This window comes from Anas acuta, chromosome 11, assembly GCF_963932015.1.
Source record: "Anas acuta chromosome 11, bAnaAcu1.1, whole genome shotgun sequence".
Lineage (NCBI taxonomy): Eukaryota > Metazoa > Chordata > Aves > Anseriformes > Anatidae > Anas > Anas acuta.
In genome coordinates, this window is record NC_088989.1 from 12,511,862 (window position 1) to 12,537,051 (window position 25,190).

Below are 25,190 nucleotides of genomic sequence, written 5' to 3' on the forward strand. Positions count from 1 at the left end.
GCTAGGTCAGGGAAATACAGTCAGTACAGAAGTTGCTTTACCAGCACGCTCTGCCAGCTGGGATCTTCTGTGGTAGGACCTCCTTGACCACTCACATTTGTTGCAGCCGTTCAGTTGTCCAGCATGCACGCTGCATCCTCAGCTAAGAGGATCTAGTTCAGTTCAAACAGCACTCCACACCGCAGGGCTACGCAGCTACCACAAAGCTCACATTCACGCTAACTGCTGGGAGTTCCCACACCCAGCACCACGCTAGCTCTCACTGTACGCTTCCTTCTCACACACGGGCTTTGTTTTCAGTCTATAAAGAAAAGATACTTCATTCTTTTGGATGTCATGGGCACGGCCTCTCAGATGTACAGTTACTCCTGAGCGTGCATTTTGGGCTTTTTTGGGCAGCACATCAATGTGAGTGCAGCACAGATCAGCCAAAGAAGCCTGTTAGGCCTAATAAAAGTTTTGGTGGACAGCAAGATGCAACGCAGGCAATTTCCATCACCTTGGCTGAGTTCCCCAAGAAGCAGAAAGACACTTCCCCACCACCTAGGCTATGAGTATTTGAGGAAGATTCACCATGACCCATTTTGGCCATTCACACAGGAAAGGGGAACCATTCATGGGTTGGGAGCATTAGGATTTCATGGCTAGAGAAGATCCTACAGTGCCAGTCTAAAAGCCTCCATGCCTTTGTCCTGACATCCAATAGCTGCAGCATCCAGCACCCCCAAGGTCGGGCTGTGGCTCTGGAAGTTACATTTTTTCCCAGCAGTCACCAGCTTGTTTTTCCTTATTGCTGTATTTTTACCCCAAGCGTAAGAGAATGACTGAAAGAAATAATCCTCAGAGACACCCAAAGCTGTTTCCATTTGACTTTTAATTAGACCATTGATTTTGTTCGAGCACTTACATAAGCTATCAGACATTTGCATGCAGCCACGCTGTTAATCAACAGCCAGAAGAGCGCTGAAACAATGCGATTAGCATCCCAGCCTTCCCACAGTCAGTGAGTTGGGCCTGCTCAGAAACCAACACTTCCCCCACAGAGGAATTTGATAACAAACTATGTCTGTGTGAGTGACAACCACTCCCAGAGAACCACTGCAACTAATAGCTGCTGCAGCAAACAGCTCTGCAAGAGCCAGGTGTTGGAGCAGGCTCATCCAAGTCTGCTTGCAAATAATTTTAGCATTCAACAGTGTTCCTGCTCCTAGTCCATGCATCAAAGATCGCTTTCCTGTGTTTGTGGAACAAGTCAGATTGATGCAAAGAGCACTCAATTTGGTGTTTTAGAGCAGGCTCAGGGATGACAGGGCTACTGATTATTTGTGAGAGCAATGAGCAGAGTCACAGGGCCTTGCAAATGAAACCCTGCAGAAATCCACAATCCAAGTGAGGTAACACTTGGTATCTTGCACAGTCAAGATGACAATTTGACACCAATATTGTTCAGTAAGCGGCTGTTCCCCATTCCACAGCAGGGATCCGAAGCCAGATCAACCCAAGTTTTGCGTCCCGCACCACAGCAGACAAGGTTTGTTTGTCACACTGCCCTTCCCAGGCAGGGAGATGCCCTCAGCCAGACGCAGGCCCAAGGCAGCAGCACCAGCTGGGGCACTTCTGTCCCACAGCCTGAGCCCAGGGACCTCCTTCATGCAGCAGGAGCGAGCACACGTGCCTTGCAATAAAAGGATGATTGCACAGAGGTGAAGGTCCGCTCCAAGGCGTGCATGGCAGGGTTTTAGCCTTGAGACCTACACTAGCTCCGAGAACTGGTTTGCCAGTGGTTGGAAGTTTGTCAAAACCGTGCTGCATCTACTTACCACTGCAGGATTGTTGTGAGAAAAGGGCATGTAAAACAGTTAATTACAGCAATTAAAGGAAGGATAGCTAGCACATGTTAGTATCTAGCCAAAGAGAGCACTATTTCCTCTTCTGTGTTTGAATAACCTTCAGATTCACATATCGTGGATGTTTGCTCAGAGCACAGGGCTGCTCCCCCAGCCCTGCGCCTTGTGCCCAGGAGGAGACATTTCAAAGCTTGTTTACACGACAGAGTTCACGAGCTGCCACCTACGGCTCATTTCAGCCCACCAACCACGCCGGTGCCCTTGAATACCGTCTCAGAAACGCACACACATGGGTTTTGTCTCCTCGCAAGGGTGGTCATAGACTAATCAAGCCCAGCAGGCAGCCACGAGCGGCCCGGTTGGCCCGACACGGCCGCAGGCGAGGCCGCAGCCCCCCGGGGGGCACAGGCCCTCAGCAGCTGCCCTCCAGACCTCAGCAGAGAAGGCTGGTGGGAACGGCACAGGCAGGAGGCAGCAGGAAGGGTGGGCTCACAGCTTTGGTTACTGCCCCGCAGCGGCACAAGTGCTGCCACCACACCCAGGCTGAAAAAAGGCGGCCTCACGGATCCCACGGCCAGAGCAGGGAGCCGCTCCTGTGAGCCTCAGCAGTGTTGGGACTAGGTCTGAGGGAAACCCTTGCCCAGCTTGGCCCTGATGGCCACAGGGACACATTCTGCAGGGCATTTTCAGTGTATTCCTGCATTGATTCCACTCGAGGGGCCACAAGAAGAGGCAGTGAGGATGACAGGCCACCAGCCCTTCTCACCTCCTTCACCCTCAGGGGCGCTGAGGGCTGGGGCTGCTGTTCCACCCTCATAACCGCCGTCTTCATCGACCTGCACCACCCAGGAAGGGTTCTGGTCACAGAAACTCTCAGTAAAAACAGCATGAAGTGTCACAGCCACTCCAAGGCTCCCACCACCCAGCATCAGCCGCTCAGGGGCTGCTCTCCTCCTCCCCGCCGAGCAGAGGCCCCTCACAGCAGGCAGGCTGGGTTCCAGCACAGAAGCCGGTCTGTCTGTCCGTCCATCCATCCATGCCCACCTCGCCCTCAGAGGGTGGATGTGTTGCTGCTGCCACGGAGCCCAGCACTGCTCACGCTGGAGTAATTCGGTGCTCTGACAAAGAAACGCGTCATGCTTTGCTGAGTGCCCTAGAGCACAGCAGAAGGAGCAAGGAGCGGCAGTCCATGATGTCAGCACAGCCTGCAGACATTTTCCTGCTATTGCTGGGTAAACCCTGGCAGGGGAACTCATGCAACCTGCTGCTGTCAGAAGGAACAGCTCAGCCCTTCGCAGGAACAGTCCCCACCTGGATGTTCAAAGCTACGCCGGCAAACCACAGGCTGGTCACCACAGCTTGCTGTATTTCAGAGCTCTTCTCTGTAGGTCAGTGGAATATCAGCTGAATTTATGCTGTAAAGTTAGAGCTCGCCTTCAGCACTGATTAGTTCTTCCCCATTAGACGAGCTGTCTGCCTGTGTAAGCTGCAGGGACCAGAAGAGGACCATCACCCGACAGACGGGGAGGAAACACCCCATTAACGATGTGGCTGCACAGCTATGAGTGATCGCTCTCCTCAAAGCGCTTGTTAGAGAACCGTGGCTGCTTTGTTCAAGGGCAGCACCAGCAGGAGGCCCAAACCACCCCAATCCATCACAGCAGCAGGGCCCAGATTGTGCTGCTCCAGCCTCTGCCCACCCGCGGGCAGCCCCAGGGCAGGAGAGTGTCTGCTTTACTCACCGCAAGGCAACCCACGCTTCCCGGGAGCTTGGGCAAGGCTGCAGCTGGCTGTTTGAAGTGGCCAAGCTTCTTTTCCCTAACAAAAAACCCTCCAATTCTATTCCTGCAAGGGTCTTGAGTATTACAGTCGGAACATGCTAGCAAAGCAGAAGGCGTTGCACACATCTCACTACAGATGTTAAGTTTCCAACTGCTTACAGGACAGCGTTTGCTCTAGTTTGCAATCCACTGAGCCCACTGCAGCAGGTCCACTCCTTACTGTGATGCACCAGAAGCTATGTAGACACCTCCAAAACCTCAAGGTTAGCTGCAGAAGGGGACAGCGGGCTGAAGGAAGCTCACACAGACAATGTGAGAGCCCAGAGAACCACCTGGTTATGGTGCAACAAACTCACTGCAAGGCTCTCAACTACAAGATCCTAGATTTACCTCTGACCTGTGATGTGGGAGAAAGCGTCCTTCCTATTAGATTACAGAGTACTGGTCTTTATTCAGGAGGAAGGTTAAGAGCTGTTAGTTTTTGCCTGGTGGGGGGGATAAAAATCTGTACCAAGCAAAAGCAAGGCTCAGGAAAAAAAAAAACCTCTCTCAAACTTCACTAAATGAATCCAAACCAGCAGGCAGAGCTTGCTCAGCCCATTCAGCAGATAACCTCAGCCACCAGTTGACTCAACTCAAACCCAAGATTCTTCTGAGGAACCGGGGCAGCTCACCCCACCCCACCCCACCCAGACACCCGTTACAGGAAGGGCGGGGAAGCACCCACCGCTACCGCACTGACTGTGGCAATCGAGAAAAATCTAACAGCAGCTAACACAGGCTTCACATCCTCAATACTTTCATGCCAACTGCTACTCATTTCCCCAAACATAATATAAAAGGGCATGTATCTGTTCCCTGCTGTTTGCAGTTCAGCCTGCAACAGACCAAGCCTTGTGAGCAGTGCCACACTCACACAGCGAAAGCTGTAGGAAAGTTCTCAGATTTCCTTTTCGGGATGGGCAGTGCCTTTCCTTAGCCTTTTTTACAGTGGTTTTGTTTTAGATTCTTCCCCTGACAGTTAACACTCAGCTACACAGCGTTTCCTTCCTCCAGCACAGACGTGCCTGGAACGTCTTTTTCTGTTTTGTTGCCAAGTCCAGGCAGATTGCAGCAACACATCCTCACCTACTTCTACCTGAGGTGTGGTGTCCACAGCACTACCTTGGTGCATCTTGCCCAGAGGTGACAATCCCTCCTCGTGGGGAGCTGCTCTGGAACAGGAACCACAGCGCTATCAGGGTGCACACACACACAAAATAAAGGAAGAAAATCTCACAGCAGCCTAAAGGTTTCTCTACAGAAAGCCTGGCTACCTCATCCAGAGCCCAAGTCAGATGTGATGCTTTGCAAATGATAACTGCTGGGACAGGCTCTTCATGCATGTTGGTATCAAGATCTAACAGAGCCAAACCCTGCATTTTAGAGCTTTAAATCCTCCTTTCATTACAGCAGCAGTCACAGTGCCCTGCCTGTGAGCTGTGCACCACTTCAGGACAACACATCCACACGTGGGTACACCTGATGCTGGTGGCAGAGAATTGGGCAAGCGTTGCAGCACAGCACAAGTCTGTTCACACCAGCCTGCAACACCTGCAACAACCAGTTTGCTCTGGTGCTCTTGCTTCGCATCTATTACTGGTCTAAGCTTGGCACGCCCTGGTTCAGGTCCCACGCAGGCTGCACAAAGCCTTTTCCTGAGGGGCAGCGAGAAAACAGAATTCCTCTAAAGCTTGAGGGATCCAGAGATCATTGTTTTACTTCCCATTGCTCGCAGCAGACAGCAAACAATACTGGGAATGCAAAAGCCTGGCCACACACGAGGCTAACCACATTCTTAGATTACAGTTGTAGGCTAGGAAAATAGTTATCCTGCCCGACTTAGGTTTAAACATCCCCACGTAAGTCAAACAGGACACAGCATTACAACATGGAACAGTCAAGACTTCAGTCCTCCTTGAATGGCTTGTATACTTTCCAGTGCCTTAAACAAAAAAGCTGTTTAGCACATCAGTCTAACCGGTCCCAAGTAATTTTACGAAAGAATTTGATCACTTTACAAGTTTCCTCTCAGATGTAAAAGAATGCAAGAACAGCCTACCTAAGCTACTTTAAACTGTAACTTGGAGCAAATGGCTCTGGCAAGGCCACTTACTCTTTAGTCCAGCAGTCAAATTACCAAAACACCAGGTCCTGAGGAGACCCAACCACCCCTTAAAACACAAAGCACCTCCAGTCTCCAGTAGGGAGGCCCATTGTCAGTCTATCAAAAATAATTTTAGAGGGGAAGGATTAAGTGTCATGTTTCCAAGAAGCAGAAAGCTGCTTCCAAGAAACGCTGGATATTTTCCAGAAAACAGCCTCCAGGGCAGTCACAGGTAAGCGGCAGACAAAATGCAAGTGTGTTTTGACTACCTCCTTATGATGTGTTAATAGCACCTGGAGTGAGACAGAGAGAGACCCTAAGTGTATACAGGCTGAAAACACATCTGCCTTTTTTTTTTTCTTTCCAGTTTTCAAGCACCTAGCTCTAGGTACCAGAGCATAATACATTTACCTAGCTTAAGAAATCTAAGATTCACTCTGTCACCCCATAGTGCATCAATAGCCCAGAGATAGAAGAGCTGTGTCCCAAGCGGTTTCCTAGAATGACATTTCAAATGGGTACTCAAAGGACCCACGGGTCCTTTGCCTCCTTTTTACTCATGTTACTCCCCACCTTTTTACTCATTTTGCTCAGCATCCTGCAGCTGGGAGGCAAGTCAGCTCAGCTCGCTTATCTGATGAAAGTGCAACCCAGCGAAGCTAAACCACACGTTTTCAGTTTGATCAATCTGGGTGCTGCACTCTAAGATTACCGTTTCACCAAACAAACAAGCTGGCTGCTTGGCACCCATCTCGCTGCTGCCCGTGACACAGCACTGCAGGGCAAGCATCGGGTGCAATCTGCGGTACAGGCTCCAATCGATGGCTACAAACTGCCCACCAGGCTTCATTCAGACCATGAAGTCCTGATTCCAAGCTAAATCAGAGGACTCGCTGCCTGCTACCTGGTTCCTGGGGGCAAGCTCAGTGCCAAACATAACCTCAACCCCCTCCCGGGATTTTGCTGTGGCTTTTACCAAGGCACAATGTGGCTCCCATACAAAGTAATCTCTGGAGCCGATCAACTCCTTAGGCCCTTGTGCTCTGCATTCCTGGCGTCCTACTCTGCCTGTCACGCCGCACGCCACTCAGCACCCAGGAATCCGCAATTATCCTCAGTCTAGCAGGCAAAAAGAGCCAGACTTAACACTTGTTAACACTTCAGTAGCACAGCAGCCACCTCGCACTGAACAGAAGACTCCTTCCTGCTCGAGTCCCCTGCCCTAACAGCATTTTCAGAGCTTTCAGCCCCACCTTTCTTGGATGGCACACGGTATGGACATGCTTTCCCTTTGCTCTTACAGTAGATCACAGTCACAAACTCACATTGAAGTGAAGGAACCTCATGGCTTGAAGAAAAGGCAGCTTGGAACTGCACATGGACTCAGACCAATGGCTAGGTAAGGGGCAATAACAGGAGAGGCTAACTCCTGCTGGTACAAAAAAAGGCTGTGTTCAAACAGATTTAATTGATTTCCCTGCAAATAAGCCACTTTATTTTAAATGGACAACATCTGAATGCCAAAACCCTTCAGTACCAGGCTTTTAGAAGCATAGGTTGTGGGACAGCAGCAGTAGCTAAGCCTTAGTGCATGGCTTCTAAGGCATTCCTGGAAGTTAAATAATAACTGGAACAGGCACTGCATCCATTTCGCAGAGGTTTGATGGCATTATTAATGCTAGAAATCCAGCAGCCACAGCTGTCTGTTTTCCCAACCGATTTGGCTCAGAGCTGGCCCCAGGTCCCAAAGGCCAGCCTAGTCCTCGTAGTTCTCTACCTAAGAGCCCTTACTCAAACACAGCTCTAGGCCTCCAAATGACCTCATGTTTGTTCAGCAGCACAAAAGAGACAAAGTCCTAAATTCTCTAGAACCTAAAGCCAAAGGGAGAAAAGCACTAAGGGCAGGCAGTGTTTTACAGCCTTGGCCGTGCCTGCAGAAGGAGCAGTGTGGGCTTCGACCCGTTTTGCTGAGCAGAATGCCACAAGGTTTATTTTGAATGTCTTTTTTGGAAGGCAAGTTCAGGATGTTTTTTCAGGAGTGGTTCAGTTTATCCAGGGCTGTACGTATAGTAGGACGCCTGTGCTACTGCTTGGCTTCTGCTCCAGCTGCACAGCACGAACGGGGCTGTAAACCCCTCCATGCAGAGGCACCAGCAGCCACAGTCACCTCATTCTCCAGAACTTCAACAAGCTGTTATTGTAAGAGGCAATACAACACAAGTAATCTCCAGAGCAGTTAAACATGTCTTCAGTAGCTACAGTCACTCTGCAGCTAAATTTTACCTTGTTAAGAGTGCTGTGCTGCTGCAGCAGTGTTTCTAAAAAGGAAATCGCTCAAAGCCAGGCCTGACCAGACTAACCTTGATCGCCCAAACCCGTATCCGTCGGGAAGCCTCACAGCACAATAGGAAGGCAGCTGGAGCAGCTAAGTTTTCCTAGGTCAAACAATACAATAAGAGGGAAGCGCTCGCCCGGCCGTTAATGAGCTACTCCAATGGCTGAGCAGAAAGGTGAGTTCAACCATCAGCAGTGTCGAGAGCTGGCAAGAGAAAGCTCAGCGGAGAAGCCAGGCAGCTGCGAGTCAAACCCTGCTGTGTGAAGGGAATGCAGCTCTAAGTAAATAATTAGCACCAGCTCTGCTCCCAGCTGCGAGTACATTAGCTGTTCTCCCCTTCAAGGGGGGGGAGGGCAGATATTTGGGACCCAAGAGCCCTCTTTTTGTCTGCATTAGCAGTGAGGCACCACAGGGCACCCACCCACTGCACCGAGTACATTTCTAGGGAGGGCTTCTGCAGTGACTCTTACTGAGTCTCTCCCACACCAGAAAAGTTCTTATTTTATTGCTGTTATAGCTAATGCCTCTGAAGGGAAACAGCTTTCACCTTGGCGGAGAGTTTTAGCCAGCCGAGCAGAGCTGAACTCACCCAAATTCAGCTGTGTAATTCATTGAGGCCAGAGTCATCAGGAGACAGTAATTAGAGTTATCTGGCAAAGAGCTAGAAGAGGCATTCACATTCTTTCCCAGAGATCTCTCAGGCATTCAAATTATGGCTTTACACACTGTGCTGCGGCCACACCTGAGCGATCCCCCCAAAACGGTCACCGCAGGCATTCCTGAGGGATCAGCTGCGATTTGCCCTGCATACCAGCAGCTTCCCGAGCGGGCTGCCAGCTACCCGGCAGTCGCACCCTGTGCTGCGGGACGGACAGCGAAGCCTAGCGCCGGCCAGGGCGAGCATCAGCTCCAAAACCCATCTCCAGGCGTTAGCAGAGCTCCCTGGGCTTTTTCTACCGCGAGCTACCGCAGCACTAGGATTAAGGAGAAGGCACAGCCCTGCTCAAAAGCAGGATGTAAGCTGCAATTGCACTCACATAAGCATGCACGCTAGCCTGAGTACTGGCATCATTTACTGGGCTGTAGCATGTAAGAAGAGTCCCCTTATGCTGTTCTATCACCTATGGGGGGGGTGCAGGCTGGGGCCAGCAGCATCCCGGCTGGATTTGCTGCCTGGGCTGATGGGGGACATCTGGGGAAAGCATTGCACAGAGAGAGAATGTGCTGCAGCTTTCCTTGGGAAGGCAACTACCTGGAAGCACAGCTAATGCTACAGGGGAGGATAACAGCATAGTGCTGACAGGGGGACACAGCTCTGCCCTACAAGGGGACCCCACGGCCATGCAGCACCCAGGGGTGGCACCCGAGGGAGGGAAGCAAAGGTTTTCTACACATTAAGCCTTAAAAAAAAATAAAAAACGATGCAAGAAGGCAACGGGGAGGCACTCACCGATGGAGACCAGCTTGATGCTCTCCCGCTCCAGGAACTCGAGGGCGACGGAGACGTTCTCCAGCTGCATCTGGCGGAAGGTGGGCCGCTGGTGGTACTTGCGGTACATGCGCTTCTGGCTGAGCACCTCGAGCAGGGCGATGAGGCGCAGCCCATCGCTCAGGTCGTGCTGCAGGTTGCCGATGCGCTTGTTGACGCAGCGCAGGTGCTCGTTGCACCAGCGGGTGAAGGTGTTCTGCTGGATCCGCTTCCAGGGCGCGTCCTCCGCCAGGTCCTTCTCGGTGGCCGGCATCTCGCCCTCAGCCTCGGCCGCTCTGCGCCCGCCCTGGCCCCGCGCCTGCGTGCTCATGGCCGGCCCCGCTCCGCCTCCGCCCCGCCCGGCCGCGCCCCGCCTGAGGGGAGGGAAGAAGGAGAAGAAGGAGGGAGGGAAGGGAGGGAAGGAGAGAAGCAGCGCGGCCCCGCGGTTGTCCCGCTCCTCCTGCAGCCGCCTCAGCCCGGCTCTGCCCGGGCCCCCGCGTCGCCGCCCGGCCTTTATCGGCGGCAGCCGGGCCCGCCCTCGGCCGCATCAGCCGCCCGCGCCCCGCCGGGCCGGCCCCCGGGCTGTGTGGGGCCGTGTGGGGCTGCGTGGGGCAGCGCTGTGGGGTCGGGGGTTACAGCCCCCCTATCGCTAAAGGGTGGGCCGGGGGCTGCCCCCATGGCACCGACGCAGAGCCGGGGTTCGGCCCCTATAGCAGTGCTGTGTGTTCAGGGTGCGGCCCCCCTGGCACTAGTAACACGTCTTTGGGGTGCAGCCCCCTGGCACTAATGAATATATCCAGGAGGACAGCCCTCCTGGCACTAATTATCTGGGGATACGGCCCCTCTGGCAGTAGTACACATATCCGGGGGTGCAGCCCCTATAGCACTAATGAACATATCTGAGGGTGCAGCCCCTATAGCACTGATGAGGATATCTGTGGGTACAACCCCTATAACTAATACACATATCTGTGGGTACAGCCCCTGTAGTACTACTGCACATATTTGAGGGCACAGCCCCCCTGGCACTAATATACATACCTGGGGGTACAGCTCCTATAGCCCTAATACCCATATCTGGAGGTGCTGCCCCTATAGCATTAATGCACATATTTGAGGGTACAGCCCCCCTAGTGCTAATACCTGGGGGTACAGCCCCTATTGCCCTAATACACATATGTGGGGGTACAGCCCCTATTGCCCTAATACACATATGTGGGGGTGCAGCCCCTATAGCACTACTGTGCATACCTGTGTGTGTATCCCCCCTGGCACAGCTGCACGCCCAGTTCATAGCCCCCGTGGCACCCGGCTACGAGCAGAGCTGAGGCCAGCAGTGCAGCCAGCAGTGCAGCCCCATATGCACAGCCACAGCAGCACGGCACCCCAAAGATAGCACGGCCGGATGGGGGTACAGGCAGCCAGGGGTGGGTGAGCCTGCCCGGTGCGGAGCTGTGCGGCAGAGGCCGGCAGAGCCTGGTCTCTTTGGGCAGGGAGGGGTTGGTTTGTCTGTAAAATCCTGCAGCCACCGGGCGCCGCCGTGCAAAGTACAGCGCAGAGCAGCGGAGGCTGTGGGCTTGCACAAGATGCAGCACGCTGCTGGGGAATAGCACCCGCCGTGCTGACACACGCTATCTTATCAACCGCTTAAACAAAACACAGACTTCAAAAAGCGAGCAAGGAAGGCTTGAATTCTCGGGGGTTTCTCTCTTTTTTTTTCTTTTTTTTTTTCACTTTTGTGACCGATTTCCTGGTGAGCCACTCCCTGCCGACATACAAGGCTGAGACTTGCCGCTGACTCATTTGATGACAGCAAAAAGTCAACAGAACTATCCCATCTGCAGTTGCTACATGCTGACTGGGTAGGGGTTGCTGAGAGTCTCATGACACTTAACTGGTCAACAAAAGCCGCAGGGAGGTGCCTTTGCCCATCCCTGCCCCGAGGGATGCCTGAGCCCACCCGCGGGCCACATCCCGCGCACTTACCTACGGCCTTGGCTCTGCTCCTGGAGCTGCCCGACTGACTCCAAGTGTCCGCGTGTCTCTATTTACAACCAGGCCGTCACGCCGAAAGATGTGAGAGTCTGTCGGAGGAAGCACATCCATTAAAACACAATCAATAAAGCCTAATCTAATTAAATGACCACAGCCGCTCTCCACTAAAATTAGAATACCGACGTCCGATGATTTTATCCTAGTTTTATTCTAATGCCTTTACTGAACCGGGGCACTGCAGTTTCTCTCCTGCTCCTTCCTCCAGACTCGTAAGTTTTATTTAATAAACTTCTTCACAGGAAAATAGGGAAGAAGCAAAGATGAAGGTGAGGTAAAGTGGGAGCCGTGCCCAAATTTCCATCCCTCCCCCGCCAGCAGGCAGCATCGCCTCCTGTTTTACAGTTATCTCCGAAATCAGAGATCAGATTTAATGTACCGAAATGATGAGGTGTGTCTCATGGCACAGCAGCCATTGCCCTTTCCTCAAATTATTGACTGAGCAACAAAGAATTTGAATAAAAAACACTTGTGGAGTGTCAGGCTCCAACTGAAGGATTTTATTTACAGAGCAGAAACGGCAGCGGGTCCCGGGGGAGACCTTGGAAGCTCCCTGCCGTGGGCATGAGCTGGTCCAGCCCAGGAGAAAGCTGGCTGGGAACAAGGAGCTGAGCCTTTTTCCAAGGGCTCCTCTCCCATCACCCTACATGTATACTTCATCTCTTAATAGATGCTAATTGCTTATTGACTTTGGCCTGGGTTGGGGCTACTTAGCAACCATGCCACATCCGGATTAGTGATTGCTTATAACATTTTAATTTCAGTTCCTTCCCAGTCCCGCACCTAGTAATGCACACTCTTTAACAACACTTTGTGCCCAGGCCGTGCTGCAGTTTGGTGCTTCGGCCTTTTTTTTATTTTCCTGTAACAGAAGAAGCAAATAAAAATTAAACAGGAAAAAAAGTAGAAACAGTATCCGGACCTTAACTGTTAACTTCAGCGTAAAGTTTTTAAAAGAACTCGTCTTTTCCACAGAGCCACCGGAGAAAGTTCTCATCCCACAGACTGTTGTGCAATGGCACACACAGCACACACAAGGACAGCGGTTTCTCTGAGTGGTTTCGCCCTGCTCCGTCCATCCACGCGTCCCACCAGCAGCTTCCAGGCATGCACTCGGATGTGAAGCTGTAACCTCGGGCTCACCCCACCGGCCTCGCGGAGGGGCAGAGCCCACAGCTGGGACCAAATGTGCTGCTGCCCCCAGCCACTGACCCCAGGACCCCCGGGGCAGAGGCTGCGTCCTACAGCTCGCGTGTGAACGGCTCCAATGCTCCGGCTTTTGCATGAGCAGAAGAGAAATAAGAGCAGTTGGACAGCAGCCTGAGGGGGAAAAACTCCCAGAGAAGTGGCCACCACTGGTGCACATCCCACGGCCACCTGGCACCCACAAGGAGCAGAACCAAGTCGCAGCAGCCGGCCGTGCCTGCTGAAGGCAGTGGTGTGGTTGGGGCTGCTGCTGCTGGGGATGGCAGCGGGTGCTGGTGCTCTGGGTGCAGCATTGTGTTCCTGCCTCTCTCCTCCGTGCATCGCAGGGATTTTAAACAGAATCCGTCCTTCTGCATCCCGATTGCTTTCACGATTTTGGGAACAAAGACTGCTTTATGGGAAGAGATTGAAAAGAAAGCAAAATAAGTTCTGCTCTGAGGACCAGATCCTGTTTCCTTCCTTCCTTCCTTCCCGGTCACAGATGGTGTCTGAGCCGTGGTCCGAGCAAGGTTTCTGGCTGCTGGGCAGATGGGGCAGCCCACACGTGCATCCCCTCGCCTGCATGGGTGTTTGTGAGCGGGGCAGGAGGGGCACCGTGTCCGGGAGCTGCCCGGCTGTGGTGCAGCTCCTCCGGCACCAACACCTGGTCCTCTGCAGCCCGTGCGAGAGATCCCCTGTGTGCATCGCAGCCGGGCTGCTCTTGGGGTCACGTCTGACCTGAAAAACTGGCTGGACTTTGAAATGAAGTTGGAAGACATTTTAACACAAGTGAACACATTTCCTGTGCTTTATTATAGATGAACTAATGTATGCCTTCCATACCTTATACTTACAGGGATGGATGTTTGTGTGGACATACGTACACATGCAGGAAGAGGGAAGGGGATTTCAACACTACACACTGTGGCAAATACTTTTTTTTTCTTCTAATCTGTCCAGTTTGACAAAGAACTTTCCAGCCCAGCCTTGCTCGCCAGACACAGATATACGGAAGGAAGAACAGAGTCATTGCTTTTTCAGTTCTCTTTAAGTGGTTTCAAAAAACAAGCAGCACTGATTTTTTTTCCAGTGTTTTAAAAATACTCTTCCTCCCTCTTTATGTTAATTTGCAAGGATGGGCTTAGAAAGACCCTGTTTGTTGTGGAACAGAGGTCTTCCACTGCCCCACATTCACTGCTTTACCACAGAACTGCTCAGAATAGTTTGCATTTCAAAATGCAGCACTGACAAATGGGATGAATTGTAATGGCATTTGGTTCCTCTACATTTTGCAAAATGACATTGATGACTGCGTCCCAAAGAAGATGGCAGCAGGCTGTGGGAACCCACACGGAATTGCTTTATGGGCAGGAATAGAAAAAATCAGGAGCACAGGTTAAACTTGAGGGGTAAATAAAAGTTGACCAGCCTTCACAAGACCGCTGCTGCTGCTCCTGCTGGAATCAGCGATAACCCTTAATGGAAATTAAACCCCAGCATGGATTATTGATCCCACACGTCAGGGCCCTGGATGTGTGCTGTGTGACCCCACGGTGCACACTCGCCATTAGATTTTGGAGTACCCCAACGGGGAGGGACAGCAGCCCTGGCTGCTGGCGGTTGCGTTCAGGAAAGGTCTGTCTGAACCTCCCTTGCAAAAGCAGAAGGGTGTGGGGAGCAGTGGCACGGCTGGCACTGACGTCTGTGGCCAGGCAGCGCCTGACAAGTGACTAACGGGGTCTGAGTCTGCTCCAGAGGAGCCAAGAGCATCACGGCCCCGTGACAATGAGGTTCTGCACTCCTCTGAACCAGGAGTCCCCCATTTGGGGCACTGTGAGTGTCCTCTGCTTTATGCAATATTCAGCAATGGCTTGCTTTGATCACAGTGGACAAGGATCAGAATTAACCCCAAATGGTAATCCAGGGTTGGCACAGCTTGGTAAGAGCGGGCAGCAGCCAGGGCTGAGTCTTTGCAAGTGGAGAAATCCCCTCCACTTGCAAAGACTCAGATCACGTTCCTGTTAACCCCTGTGCTAGTAGAGGCTGCATCTTGTAAAGACCTTGGTGATGCTGTTAATGCATGAGGAGGGCTGACTTTTCCCACACTGCAACTAACCCCACACAAATGGCTTTGAAGATGCATCGCAGCCCAGCAGAAAAGTGTTGGGAAAAGCCAGCAAGATGCCTCCATCCCTTCCAAAGGCTTCTGTCAAAGCTGCTATGCTGTGAGGGTTTGTGCCCCAGGGCTGCCCAAGTCTGGGAATTGTCAAGGCAACCGCTTGGAAAAAGAACGGGGCCATGGGCTATAGCAGCCGGGTAGCTTTAGAAATCTATCAGGAGATTTTAAATATTCATAAGTTTTTGGCATGTAATGGCCTTACCCAAACACAGGACAGCATTGTGCACTGCAACAAAAGCCATGTGCAACAAATGCCATAAAATAAATGACCACATGATCAAAACACTGCACAGATGTTAATCCTCGCAGTGCCCCGGGGAGACTCCTCCACCAGCCCAGCCTTCACCCAGTGATTTTAGAGGTAGTGAAGCTGAGGCTCAGGGCACCTCAAACACCTTAATCCCATGGGATTTCGGTGGCAGCTGCCACTCACCAGCGTGGCCAAGTGACCGAGCAGAGCATCACCACGCAGCCAGCAGCACTCGCCCCAGCTCAGCCATCACATCCAGGTCCCAGCCTTGCACCAAGGCTTCCCAAGCACACCACTTATTTTCTTCTCCCCTTACACTGTTTGCTGAGTTTTAAAAGACAATAGAAGTGTTTCTTCTCTATTGATGAAGCAGTCATTAAGCCTCTCCTTTCGCTACCCTGATCTCTACCAAGCGAAGCAAAACCGAGACAAGTCGGTCAAGTCAAAGCATGAATTGAATGGATTGCGTCATGGGCTGTGTTCTCCTTATTCAGCAGCTATATGGAAGGCAAAGAAGTTCTGCATTATACAAATATCAGCTAGGACATCTGATACAACTTGTTCTCACTTTTTCCAGCTTCTTTTTCCTCCTCCCTTTGTTATCCAGGATTGTGAAGACAGCAATGTGAGAGCACGCAGCAGCGGTTCAATCCAAATCAGACAGAGGGATGTCTTTAGGCAGAGAGATCGCTAGAAATACACTGAAAAATATAAGACTTAGTCCTGGAATTTATATTGAAATTCATCATTTGAATGTCTACTTAGGCAACAGTTGCTTGCAGTAGCAATTATGTCTGGGGCATTTTTTTCATCTCCCTGTGTCTGGAAGAACATGATTTTTCTTCTGTACGTGGAGGTCTCACTGCATTATGTATGTATCCAGAAGCTGGAAATGGTGCCAAAAGCAGCCATCCATCTGGCAAACACGGTGCCTTGCCAGAACTTACACTGCCGCTGCCTGTTGGATCCCGGGGAGGCTCGCAGCTGGGGTTTAAAGCTCTGCTTTTGAGACACGGGCTGCGAATGACCCAAGAGCGAGCCTGCTCGTGCCTTTTGCAAGCCCGTGGCAGCTGAGATCAGGGACAGGACCAAACTGGGACCCATCGGGTACGTGCTGGGAGAGAAAGGACAGGGGATTCCCCAGGAGTGTGTCTCATTCAGGAATTCACCTCTCTTCTTCGTCTGAAACACCCTCACTGCCTGTTCCTATGGCAATGCTGCAAAGTTCATCAAATCGTTGAGGCTCTTAAGAGCAGAGGAAGGCGCGCAGGGGAACTGGCATCTGGGGAAGGGTGTTTAATTTTACTTCCAACCCCTGCATATGGCTTTAAGTGAGAAGTACATGCTCCGAGCCGCAGATCTCTGCTTGCAGAATCTCCCTAAATGTTCTGCGGTGCCCGAGGAGGACGCCCAGCAGCGCCGACGTCCCCACCGCGCAGCGAAACGCAGCTCTCCCAAAGCAACGTGACTCGACAGAGCGAACGCTAAGTCAAAAGAAACGATTTGAAATAGCAACTCATTTTTAAAATAGCTCAGGATCTGATTTCATGACCTAAGAAGTCAGATGCTGAGGCAGAAACACAATGCTCCAGTGTGCGTCTAATCGCGGCTTCCTGCCCGTATCAGATAGCTGCCGGCGCTGTGCTCGTTAGGCACTTCTTGTGGTTCCCTCCACCTCTACCTTGGGCTTGTATTTGCCTTCAGAGTGGCTGTGGCTCTCCCCCTGAGCCGGTACACCCATTTTTTCTCCGAGTTTGAGCTCCTTTTCCTGTGTTTTTGCTCCGTGAGTCAGGGTTTTCAAGAGTGACGGTGTAAAACCAGAATAAAGCTGCTCACCTCCGCCAGCCCCTGCAGCCCGCACAGACTCCCAGGTGCTCCCCAGGAGCTGTTTTAACCTGGACGGAGCAGAACAGCTGCATTTGGCCAACCTCCCCCTCGGGACAGCTGGACGAAGCATAGGAAGGAACGCTTTCCAGGGGAACAGCGTATATTTTTTTTAAACAAACCGAGGGCCTTCTGTGTGACATAAACAGAGCCGTTGACTTCTCTGCAGCCAGAGGGGGGTCGTTCGGCGATCCTGGCGCTCGCCCCAGGACGAACGGTGGTGCAGAGCATGAGCAGAGCCACACGCATCCTGGTGAACTCAGGGGAAAGGCACGACGCAGAGCTCACATCCATCGCCTCCGCTGCCTTGCTCTCTCGAGGGTAAATAACCGACCGAAAAAAAATTACTTTAAATGGTTTTTCTTTCTGCAAAAGGCTGACGTCACCAAACATTTCTCACAAAAATATATTCCCGGACTGAAACCTTGCACAAGAAGCTGACTGGTGGATTTGGAAAGCTGCTTTATGAGCCCCCAGAAGGGCCGATAAGCCTTGGCAGGAGCACAGGGACACAAAGGCAGGGCATTGTTCTGCCGCTCAGCCCACTAGGTGCTGGCAGCCTGGGCTCGATCCAGCCAAGCAATTAGAGTATTTGACTTCCTATACAAATGCTGGGATGTATATGCACGTGAGGCCATACATCTGGGGGCATTTCTCTGCTCGAATGGGAGCAAAACCTTTTAAATGGGATCCCCGTGTGGCAGCCGGCCTCAAGCCACCGCCCCTCCGTGCAGTTGGTGCTACCACCTGCAGCACATCCACATCCCATGTCTCAGCTCTGCAATACTCTGCCAGGAGGTGAAATACCTCCTAGGAGGCCAATTGTAGGGCAAAACCTGCAATTCCCATGGCCCTGATGAGAAATTGGGGGTGATGGTGCTTCCTGGCTTTTGCAAAGCAGCTCCAAGAGCACCAGCTTAAAACAAGGCGATAAAAGCCATGCCCCTGGGAGCAGAGGGCACAGAAAGGTGTTCCTGGTGGAGCCAGCAGGGCAGCCAGGCAGCTGCGCCTCTCACTGTGCGTGTGCCTGGCAGAGCTGAAACAGGAGATGGTATCAGGGATAAGCCCGGTAACACGCTGTCGGATTGAAAAGGACCGAAAAGTAAAAATAGATCCCTTTCAATCAAACAGCAGCGTATTTCAAAGGGCAATTCAGCCTTGCTGGAGGAATGGGCACGGCACTTCACGGCAGACACCTGGTGCAGCGCTCCCAGCTAGGAACATTGCCTTCATAAATCACACGCGCTGCTAAAACACCAGCAGAGCAGCTGGCACTACACAGCGGGGGGAAAGGAGCCCTACCGGTCCTGCTCATCTGGAGGGAGCAAAAATGAAATACAATGGGGCCGGGGCACTGCTCGAGAGCCTTTTTTGAGGGTGGTCCCCATGCCCCAGTGCTGGATGCCCCATTGCTGTTGGAGAGCGGAGAGGGCAGAGTGAAACGTGGAGCCAGCAGCCTCAGGTAAGTGGCTTCAGCTTTCTGCAATGGGGATAATGCCTGGTGGCCACCAGGCACCCCGAATGGCCCTTGTTGGCTTTTGGCTTCCCTGAGGCTCGAGGCTGCTCTGGGTACTGGCACCCCTCATTTGCAACAGCCGCAAGCAGGACAAAGCGTAGCCACAGGCAGCTCCCTCCTCCTTCGTTCTGCGCAGAAATGGTCTTCTGGATCCACCTCCTTATTGTTGGACTTTGCACATAAAACATTTCTTCAGTCCTTTTGGTCCTTTGCTGCCTGGCAAGCTCCCGAGACAACCGTGCCTTCCTCCCGCTCCCCCGCCAGCCGTGGCGATGGCGTGCCCGGGCACATACAAACCGAGGGCGGCACTGGCCCGCTGCGTCTCCTGCAGTCCTCACAGCAGCAGCGAGTTGTCCTTCTCTGAATCAAACTCCTCTCTCTGGCTCCTCAACAGCAGCGAGCTTCCCCGAGGCAGGATGGGGGCAGAACGAAATGACGGCAAATTGGTGAAGTGCAGCAGGAACCCAGCCTTGCTGATGCTGCCCCAGGCTGGAAGGCTGCAGGCACAGGGCACTTTCCCTTCTGGGCAAATCCCAGTCCCTTTGGCAACCCTCAGAGACACAAATCAGCGTGAAATGCATTCAGCTGCCAGCCCAAGAGGCCGGAGGGATACAGCCCAGCTCCTGGGTGCCTCCCCAGCGCAGTGGCTTTGTGGTGGGGCTGTGGGCTGGGATGAAAGGGGCGAGCTGCGAGGGCAGCCCTGCTGCCAGCCCTGTGCCCCAAGAGGCACAAACCCCAAATGCAAACATTTTACAATGCTGCCATCTACTGCCACCAGCCCGGCCGGCCCCACGGGCTGTGCCCGGGGCCAGGGACACCCTGCGGGCACCGCTGTGCCCGTGCAAGGTTTGTTTGCACCAAACTATTCCTTAACGCTGCTCCTTGCAGGCAGCCAGGTCTGGTGCTCTGAGCATGGCACAAGCCCTAGAGCAACTAGCCAGAGGTTTGGTTCGACGAAAATCCCCGCAGCGGGGAAATCTTTAAACCTGAGGCAGCTCTCCTGCTCTCCCCACGCCTCGAGAAAGGCAGCGGTTCGGTGGGAGGCAGGGAAGGGGATGTGCTGCCCCTGCCGCAGCCTGGGAATATCTCCTAATGCCGTAGGAATGCGGTTATGTCATGGCGAGTCCCCCACACGCCCTGCCACTGCCTCGCAGCCATCCGCCAGCACAGCGGGGCTCGCCGAAACCTCGGGGAAGCATCGTTACAGCTGAAATCGAGGCGTAAATTTCCGCTGGTGCGGCTCCTGGCTGCAAAAACCCATGAGCCCCAACAGCCACTGACCTCGGTGAAGTCACACCGATGCTTCCCAGGGCCAGGACCAAGGTGCTGGTACCTGGCCCGTCTGTGAGAGCCGTGGTCGAGAGGAGCGGGGAGGGGAAAGGTTTTTAACAAGCCTCCTGTTGAGCGTTACCAGGGGCAATACTTCTGCCTCCGCAGGAATCCTTCCTGCCGCATTCACTGGCAATGACGCACCCACGGGAGGGTGAAGCATGCCCGAGACGAGAGCTGCTGAAGCCCCCTCCTGCTGAGCCTGCTGTTCCTGAAGATTTGTAGCTCTTTGTCCAGCGGAGAAGCTTTATTATTACGGGAAGAACATGAGATTTTTATGAGTGATTTTACAAATTAGTTTCTCAAATTGTTTGCAGCAGCACGAGAAGCGTTGCGGTCATTAAAGTTCATAGAAAGTATCAAATGTTCCTGCGCTGCGAAGGCCTTCCTCGTGCAGCAGGAACGAAGCAAAGGCAGCCCTGGCGTGCTCAAGTGCCTGACCCCGGAGTGCCGCTCGTTACCTCCCGGTAAGCACACGGCCGCTCCTTCTGCCCATGTGCACAGGGGTGAAACGAGCAGGGAGCTAATCCAGCACAAACCCGGCTACAAACAGGATTTTTCAAAACAAATTACTAATTATTTCCATTCACCTCATTTAATTTGGGCTCACAGAGAAACGCTGCTCATCCAATAGTCCAAAATATGTCATGTATTAGGAGCTCAGGAGTCCAACCCAATGAATGAGTCATCACCCAGCGGATGAAATCTCATATCTTCATGGCTGCTCATAAATAAGACAAGCTCAACTTTATAGTAAGTCATAAGTAAACAATGAACTATATGAAAATCAGAGTCAGCTGTGCTATAACTGCACGGGCACGGTGCCCACGCAGAAATGAAAAGCGAATGTGATACCATCACCGTCTGGCTGGGGAGACTCAGTCCGGGGCCGAAGCTCCAACTGGGGTTTTCATGCTCGTAGCAGGAAGGCTGATCCCTGCCCCAACCTCCGAGGTGGCTGCGGATGGCTGCTCGCAGCACACGAGGCATTATCACACCCAACACCACGGCTGCAGCCCTGTGCCCCTGCTAGGACATCCAGGCAGGACATGAGGGGAAGCAGCAGGTGATGTGCCCGGTGCCCGCTCTGCTCAGCACCCTCCTGGCCTCGTGCCCCCACCTCCAGCACCCCTCGGGGGATTTCTGTTTTTCCAGATGCAGCCTTTGAAGCCTCCCAGGTCCTCGTGGGCTCGGCGGGGCACTCCAAAAGGGAGGTGTCCTGCTGCTCCCTGCCCGACCCCTCGCCTCTTCAGCGCAGCCGAGCAGCTCAGGCTGCCACGAGCACGGTGGTAGGGCCAAGACGGTAGCTGCTTGACTATAGGAAGGGGAGAGAGACCAGAACAGCCTTTCCCTGAGAGCGAAGCTCTAGTACGTGCCAAGATACACAGGGACACAGGCTGCCTTGCAAGTGTCCCTGCAGAGCAGGGGCCGGGGCAACTCAGGATATCCTCTCCTCTCTGCAGTGATGTCTGTAACCCCAATGAAAACCCCAAAGAGGCACAAACCTGGCCACAGCAGCCTCGCTGCAGGGCAGGGGATGCAGCATCTCATGCCCGTGGCCCCGCTGCTGGCTCTGCCCTCCTAGCACACCCTCGGTGGGAAGCACGTTTTGTTTTCCCAGCCCTGCTACAGCTGGGACAGGGCAAAGCACAGGCATAACCCAACTGGGGGCACGACTGAACAAGCCCCCACCTCTGCTTTCCCTGCAAGCAGGGGTCGTCTGTGTGCACGCACCTCTTAACATTACAAAATTAGTGTACCTTGTTAATAGAGCCGCCAGTTGACGAGCAATTTTCAGAAAGAATCCAAAACTTGCATCAGTGCAATATTACCTCTAATCAAGCGATCTTCACAGCCCTCCAGAACAAATGGAACTTCATATTTTCCATATGTAACCATCCTTGTCACCCAAAGCACTTTGTGTTCAATATAAATACCAGCTTTCATTAGAGGGAAAAAAAAAGCCTTGTGGTGCACGGTTTTCCTGGAATTACATATCTCTGGTTCCCTCACTCAACATGTTTAGAATTAAATCAGAAAACCTTAACTCACCCTCTAATGATCTGTTTGTTTCCAGATCCATATTCCCACAATATGTTTGCTGACAGCAGTTGGGCTTTTTGACAAAAGACAAGCATTTTTTTCCCAACAATGTATATTTGATTTGTTCTGGTGCGTTACAAGGGAAGAGTGCAGGCTGTATAAGCTGTCACCAGTAACGTGATTGCAAGGCTGAGTGTAATTTATTTAGTACAAACTAAATGTTTATACTAAACCTTCTTTGTTCTGAACATTATCACTTCAATGCTCAGCATTTTACGAAGAGAACAGTGAAAAGGTTGGGTCCTGTTTTGAAAGGATTTTTAAATTTAGCATCGCTGTGAATCGGAGCCAGAACCCCAGTGCGTGAAGCTCTCAGGAGAAGGATTGTAAAAGCTGCTCCCCTCAGCTTCAGGCACTTCCAGACCGCCCCGTTCAGCTCTGTGTTGTGTTCGACATAACAAAACCAAAACAGCTCTTGAAAGGATACGCTGCTTCAAATCAGCATTACACTCCGAATAATGTTGCATGCAATATTTTGACATTATTGTAGCTTATTTCTTTCTCCCGTTCCCTTAAAAGAAAATTCTGTTCTAATTCCTCTATTTTCCACGAAGCGCTTTGATGGTAACAGAAAAGGAAGGGGCTGTGATGGGACCAAGTTCCTCTACCAGCAGGGAATTGCACGCTGCTGGTGGCACGAACAGCATCGCCCCGTATAACCACGCGCCGGTGCTGGACACGTGTGTCCAGGTGTGACATCCAGTGCTCAGGAAAAAACAAAAAATGGGGAGGGGGAGAAGGATGGCTAAAGCACGGGACCCACCTCGTAGCGAAGAGCCTCAGGAGCCTGATCTGGGACGAGCCTCGGTCACTGCTGCACCTGCACGGGATGAGAGGGTTCAGGTGGGGGCTCCCCCCTAAGGCAGCTGCAGCTGCACAAACGTCCCCAACAGGGGCAACCTGGTGACCAACCAACCCACGTCCCTACTCACTTATTACAAAGGATCTTCCACCTCTATATGTTGAAAAAACAGCGTCAGATGTTTCTCTAAAGCTAGCTTAAGTTGGAACTATTGGAGCTGGCTGTCCCCCCGCTACGCTGTACCTCATCACTGGCTTTGCAGCCCCTCTTCCCCAGGGGGTGAGTTCTCCTACAAACAGCATCTCCGAGTCTTACTCCTAGAAAGAACTAAATATCTTACTTCCATTTCTACAGAATTACTCTTGTTTGCTTATGGTAAAGCATTTTAGACCCAACAAATGAAATACCAGAAAGTTGACCTGGAGAAAGGAAATACTTTCTGTGGAATCCCATTTGCTCCCCGCTGAGAGGATGACTCACAAGGCTGCGAAGTCCCTCGGCAGCACACAGGGGTGTTCCTCTGGGGTGTGAAGCTGGCCCTCCTTTATCACAGATAACGCCTGCATGGCACCAGCATTGTTCTGCTGCCAGTGCCCCATCCGAAACAGGCTTTCAATGGCAAAAATGCACACTAAGATCCAGAAGGCAGGTGACCTTTGTGCTTGGGATTCCGCGTTGGGTTACGCTTACTTTCCTAATTAACATAATAGGTATTGCTTTTTGTTGTTGTCGTTAAGACAACTTTACTTAGTTTTAATCGGCTTTTTTTTGTTGCATTTAAAATGTAGAGGAAAAGAGAAAAAAAAAAAAAAACACACCATTGTTCTCCCACATGTTTGTTTTCACTACAACTGCTAAGAGGAAAAGCCCTCTACAAAAACAGGATGCAGCAGACTCCTCTGCTCGGCAGTCGCCCGCAGCCCCCGCGCCCTCCACGCTCAGGGCATGTTGCTGTGTTCATCAGGAGTCCATAGAAAGTCATATGGAAATGAAAAGCATCAATGGGAGTTTTATTACCCTCCTGAATGGGAGTGACATGAGGTCCCTGCTGAATAAACCCCACCAGCCTGGGCAGGTTCTGCTCCCTTTGGACAAAGCACAGGCTGCCTATAAAGCAGACGTCTTTCCCTGCAATCTACTTACAGACTATGGATGGGGATGTCCATGGGGCAAACCCCACTGTTGTGGGAAGGCATCGAGCCAAGGGCTGCATGGCAATAGCCAAGGCACCCAGTGGTCTCATCCCATATCCCTGCTTGGGTGGCCTATGAGGCTGAGCACACGGGACCCAGCTGATGCTGCCCAGGTTGGGCAATGCCAGCCCCAAAGGACATTTCCAGCCCCCTGGAGGCTTCACCTCAAACCCCACATCTCTGGGGTGCCCTTGGGAACAGGATCCCATGTGCACTGCTTCCCCTGCCTGCTTCTGGACGGACCACGAGCAGTCCCGGGCTGTGCCAGCAGCCTCCAGGATAGGTGCCAGAAGCCAGGCAGGAGGGCTCACTGCGAGCGCGTTCCTGCAGGCTGCTATTAGCGAGACGATAAAAAATCCTGCTTTCTTTCTCCCAACACACTGGCTTTTGGAGGAGCTCATCATTCCAGAGAATAACGCTGACTTGTTCTCGGTGATACGGAAGAATAAATCAAAGGCAGTGGCCAGGAGAGCTGCGTTTCTGTAACCAAGAGCCGCATCTCTGGCCAGAAAGCACCTCGTGGGAATCCGATTCTGGCGACTCAGGGGCCTGTAAAGAGCAACCCGAGCTGTTCCGACTCCGAAACACGGTGATTGCAATCCCATTCACCCTGCTCAGAAACTACCACTTAACAGCCATCCGTCTGGCAGCCTCCGCGAGACACCGAGCCAAGAGTGTTATAATAAAGAAAAGAAAAAAAAAAGTGGGTCTCAGATTTTAGGGAAATACTTTTTCTGGTTTCTTTCTACGGAAAAATATATAATGCTCTAAGGTTGGAGGGTATACTTTGGGGTGAGGGGAACAAATTGCTGATTTAGTTTTAGGTTTATGGGGACGGGGCGCTGCTCGTTTTCCTTTGAACCAAGCATAAGGCTTCTGCAGCTGAAGTAATCACTTTTGATCCAGCCTTGATTTCTGAGCAAGAGGAATCACTGCTCTAATCCCAACGTTTTACAATGTAAACGATACAGTGAATGCTTATGCAAAAACCTTAGGTAAGACTCCGCTGCTTTATCCCGGCAGAATAAGGAGCCCAATGATGGCACAGTGCCTGTCACCCTGCAGGTACTGCCTGCCTCCAGCAAACCGAAGGGCTGGGGACACAACCCAGCCCTCTCCC

At 52.2% G+C, this 25,190-nt stretch overlaps 1 protein-coding gene and 1 long non-coding RNA gene across 6 annotated transcripts in view; both read right to left on the reverse strand.

Moving 5' to 3' along the window:
* FLNB (filamin B) overlaps positions 1–25,190 on the reverse strand; it is an 85,017-nt gene that overhangs the window by 59,479 nt on the left and 348 nt on the right. For all 5 annotated transcript variants that reach the window (XM_068694905.1, XM_068694904.1, XM_068694907.1 and 2 more), the window contains exons 2-4: positions 22,839–22,895; positions 11,564–11,661; positions 9,560–9,951 (exon numbers count right to left, since the gene is read on the reverse strand). In XM_068694905.1, coding sequence (XP_068551006.1) covers positions 9,560–9,908 — 349 coding nt within the window. In that variant the 5' untranslated portion in view covers positions 9,909–9,951; positions 11,564–11,661; positions 22,839–22,895. The remainder of the gene's footprint in view (positions 1–9,559; positions 9,952–11,563; positions 11,662–22,838; positions 22,896–25,190) is intronic.
* Positions 737–9,549, reverse strand: LOC137862669 (uncharacterized). Its single transcript, XR_011100467.1, has 2 exons — positions 3,590–9,549; positions 737–3,333 (listed from the first exon to the last, which is right to left on the reverse strand). It is a non-coding gene; the product is annotated as an uncharacterized lncRNA (long non-coding RNA).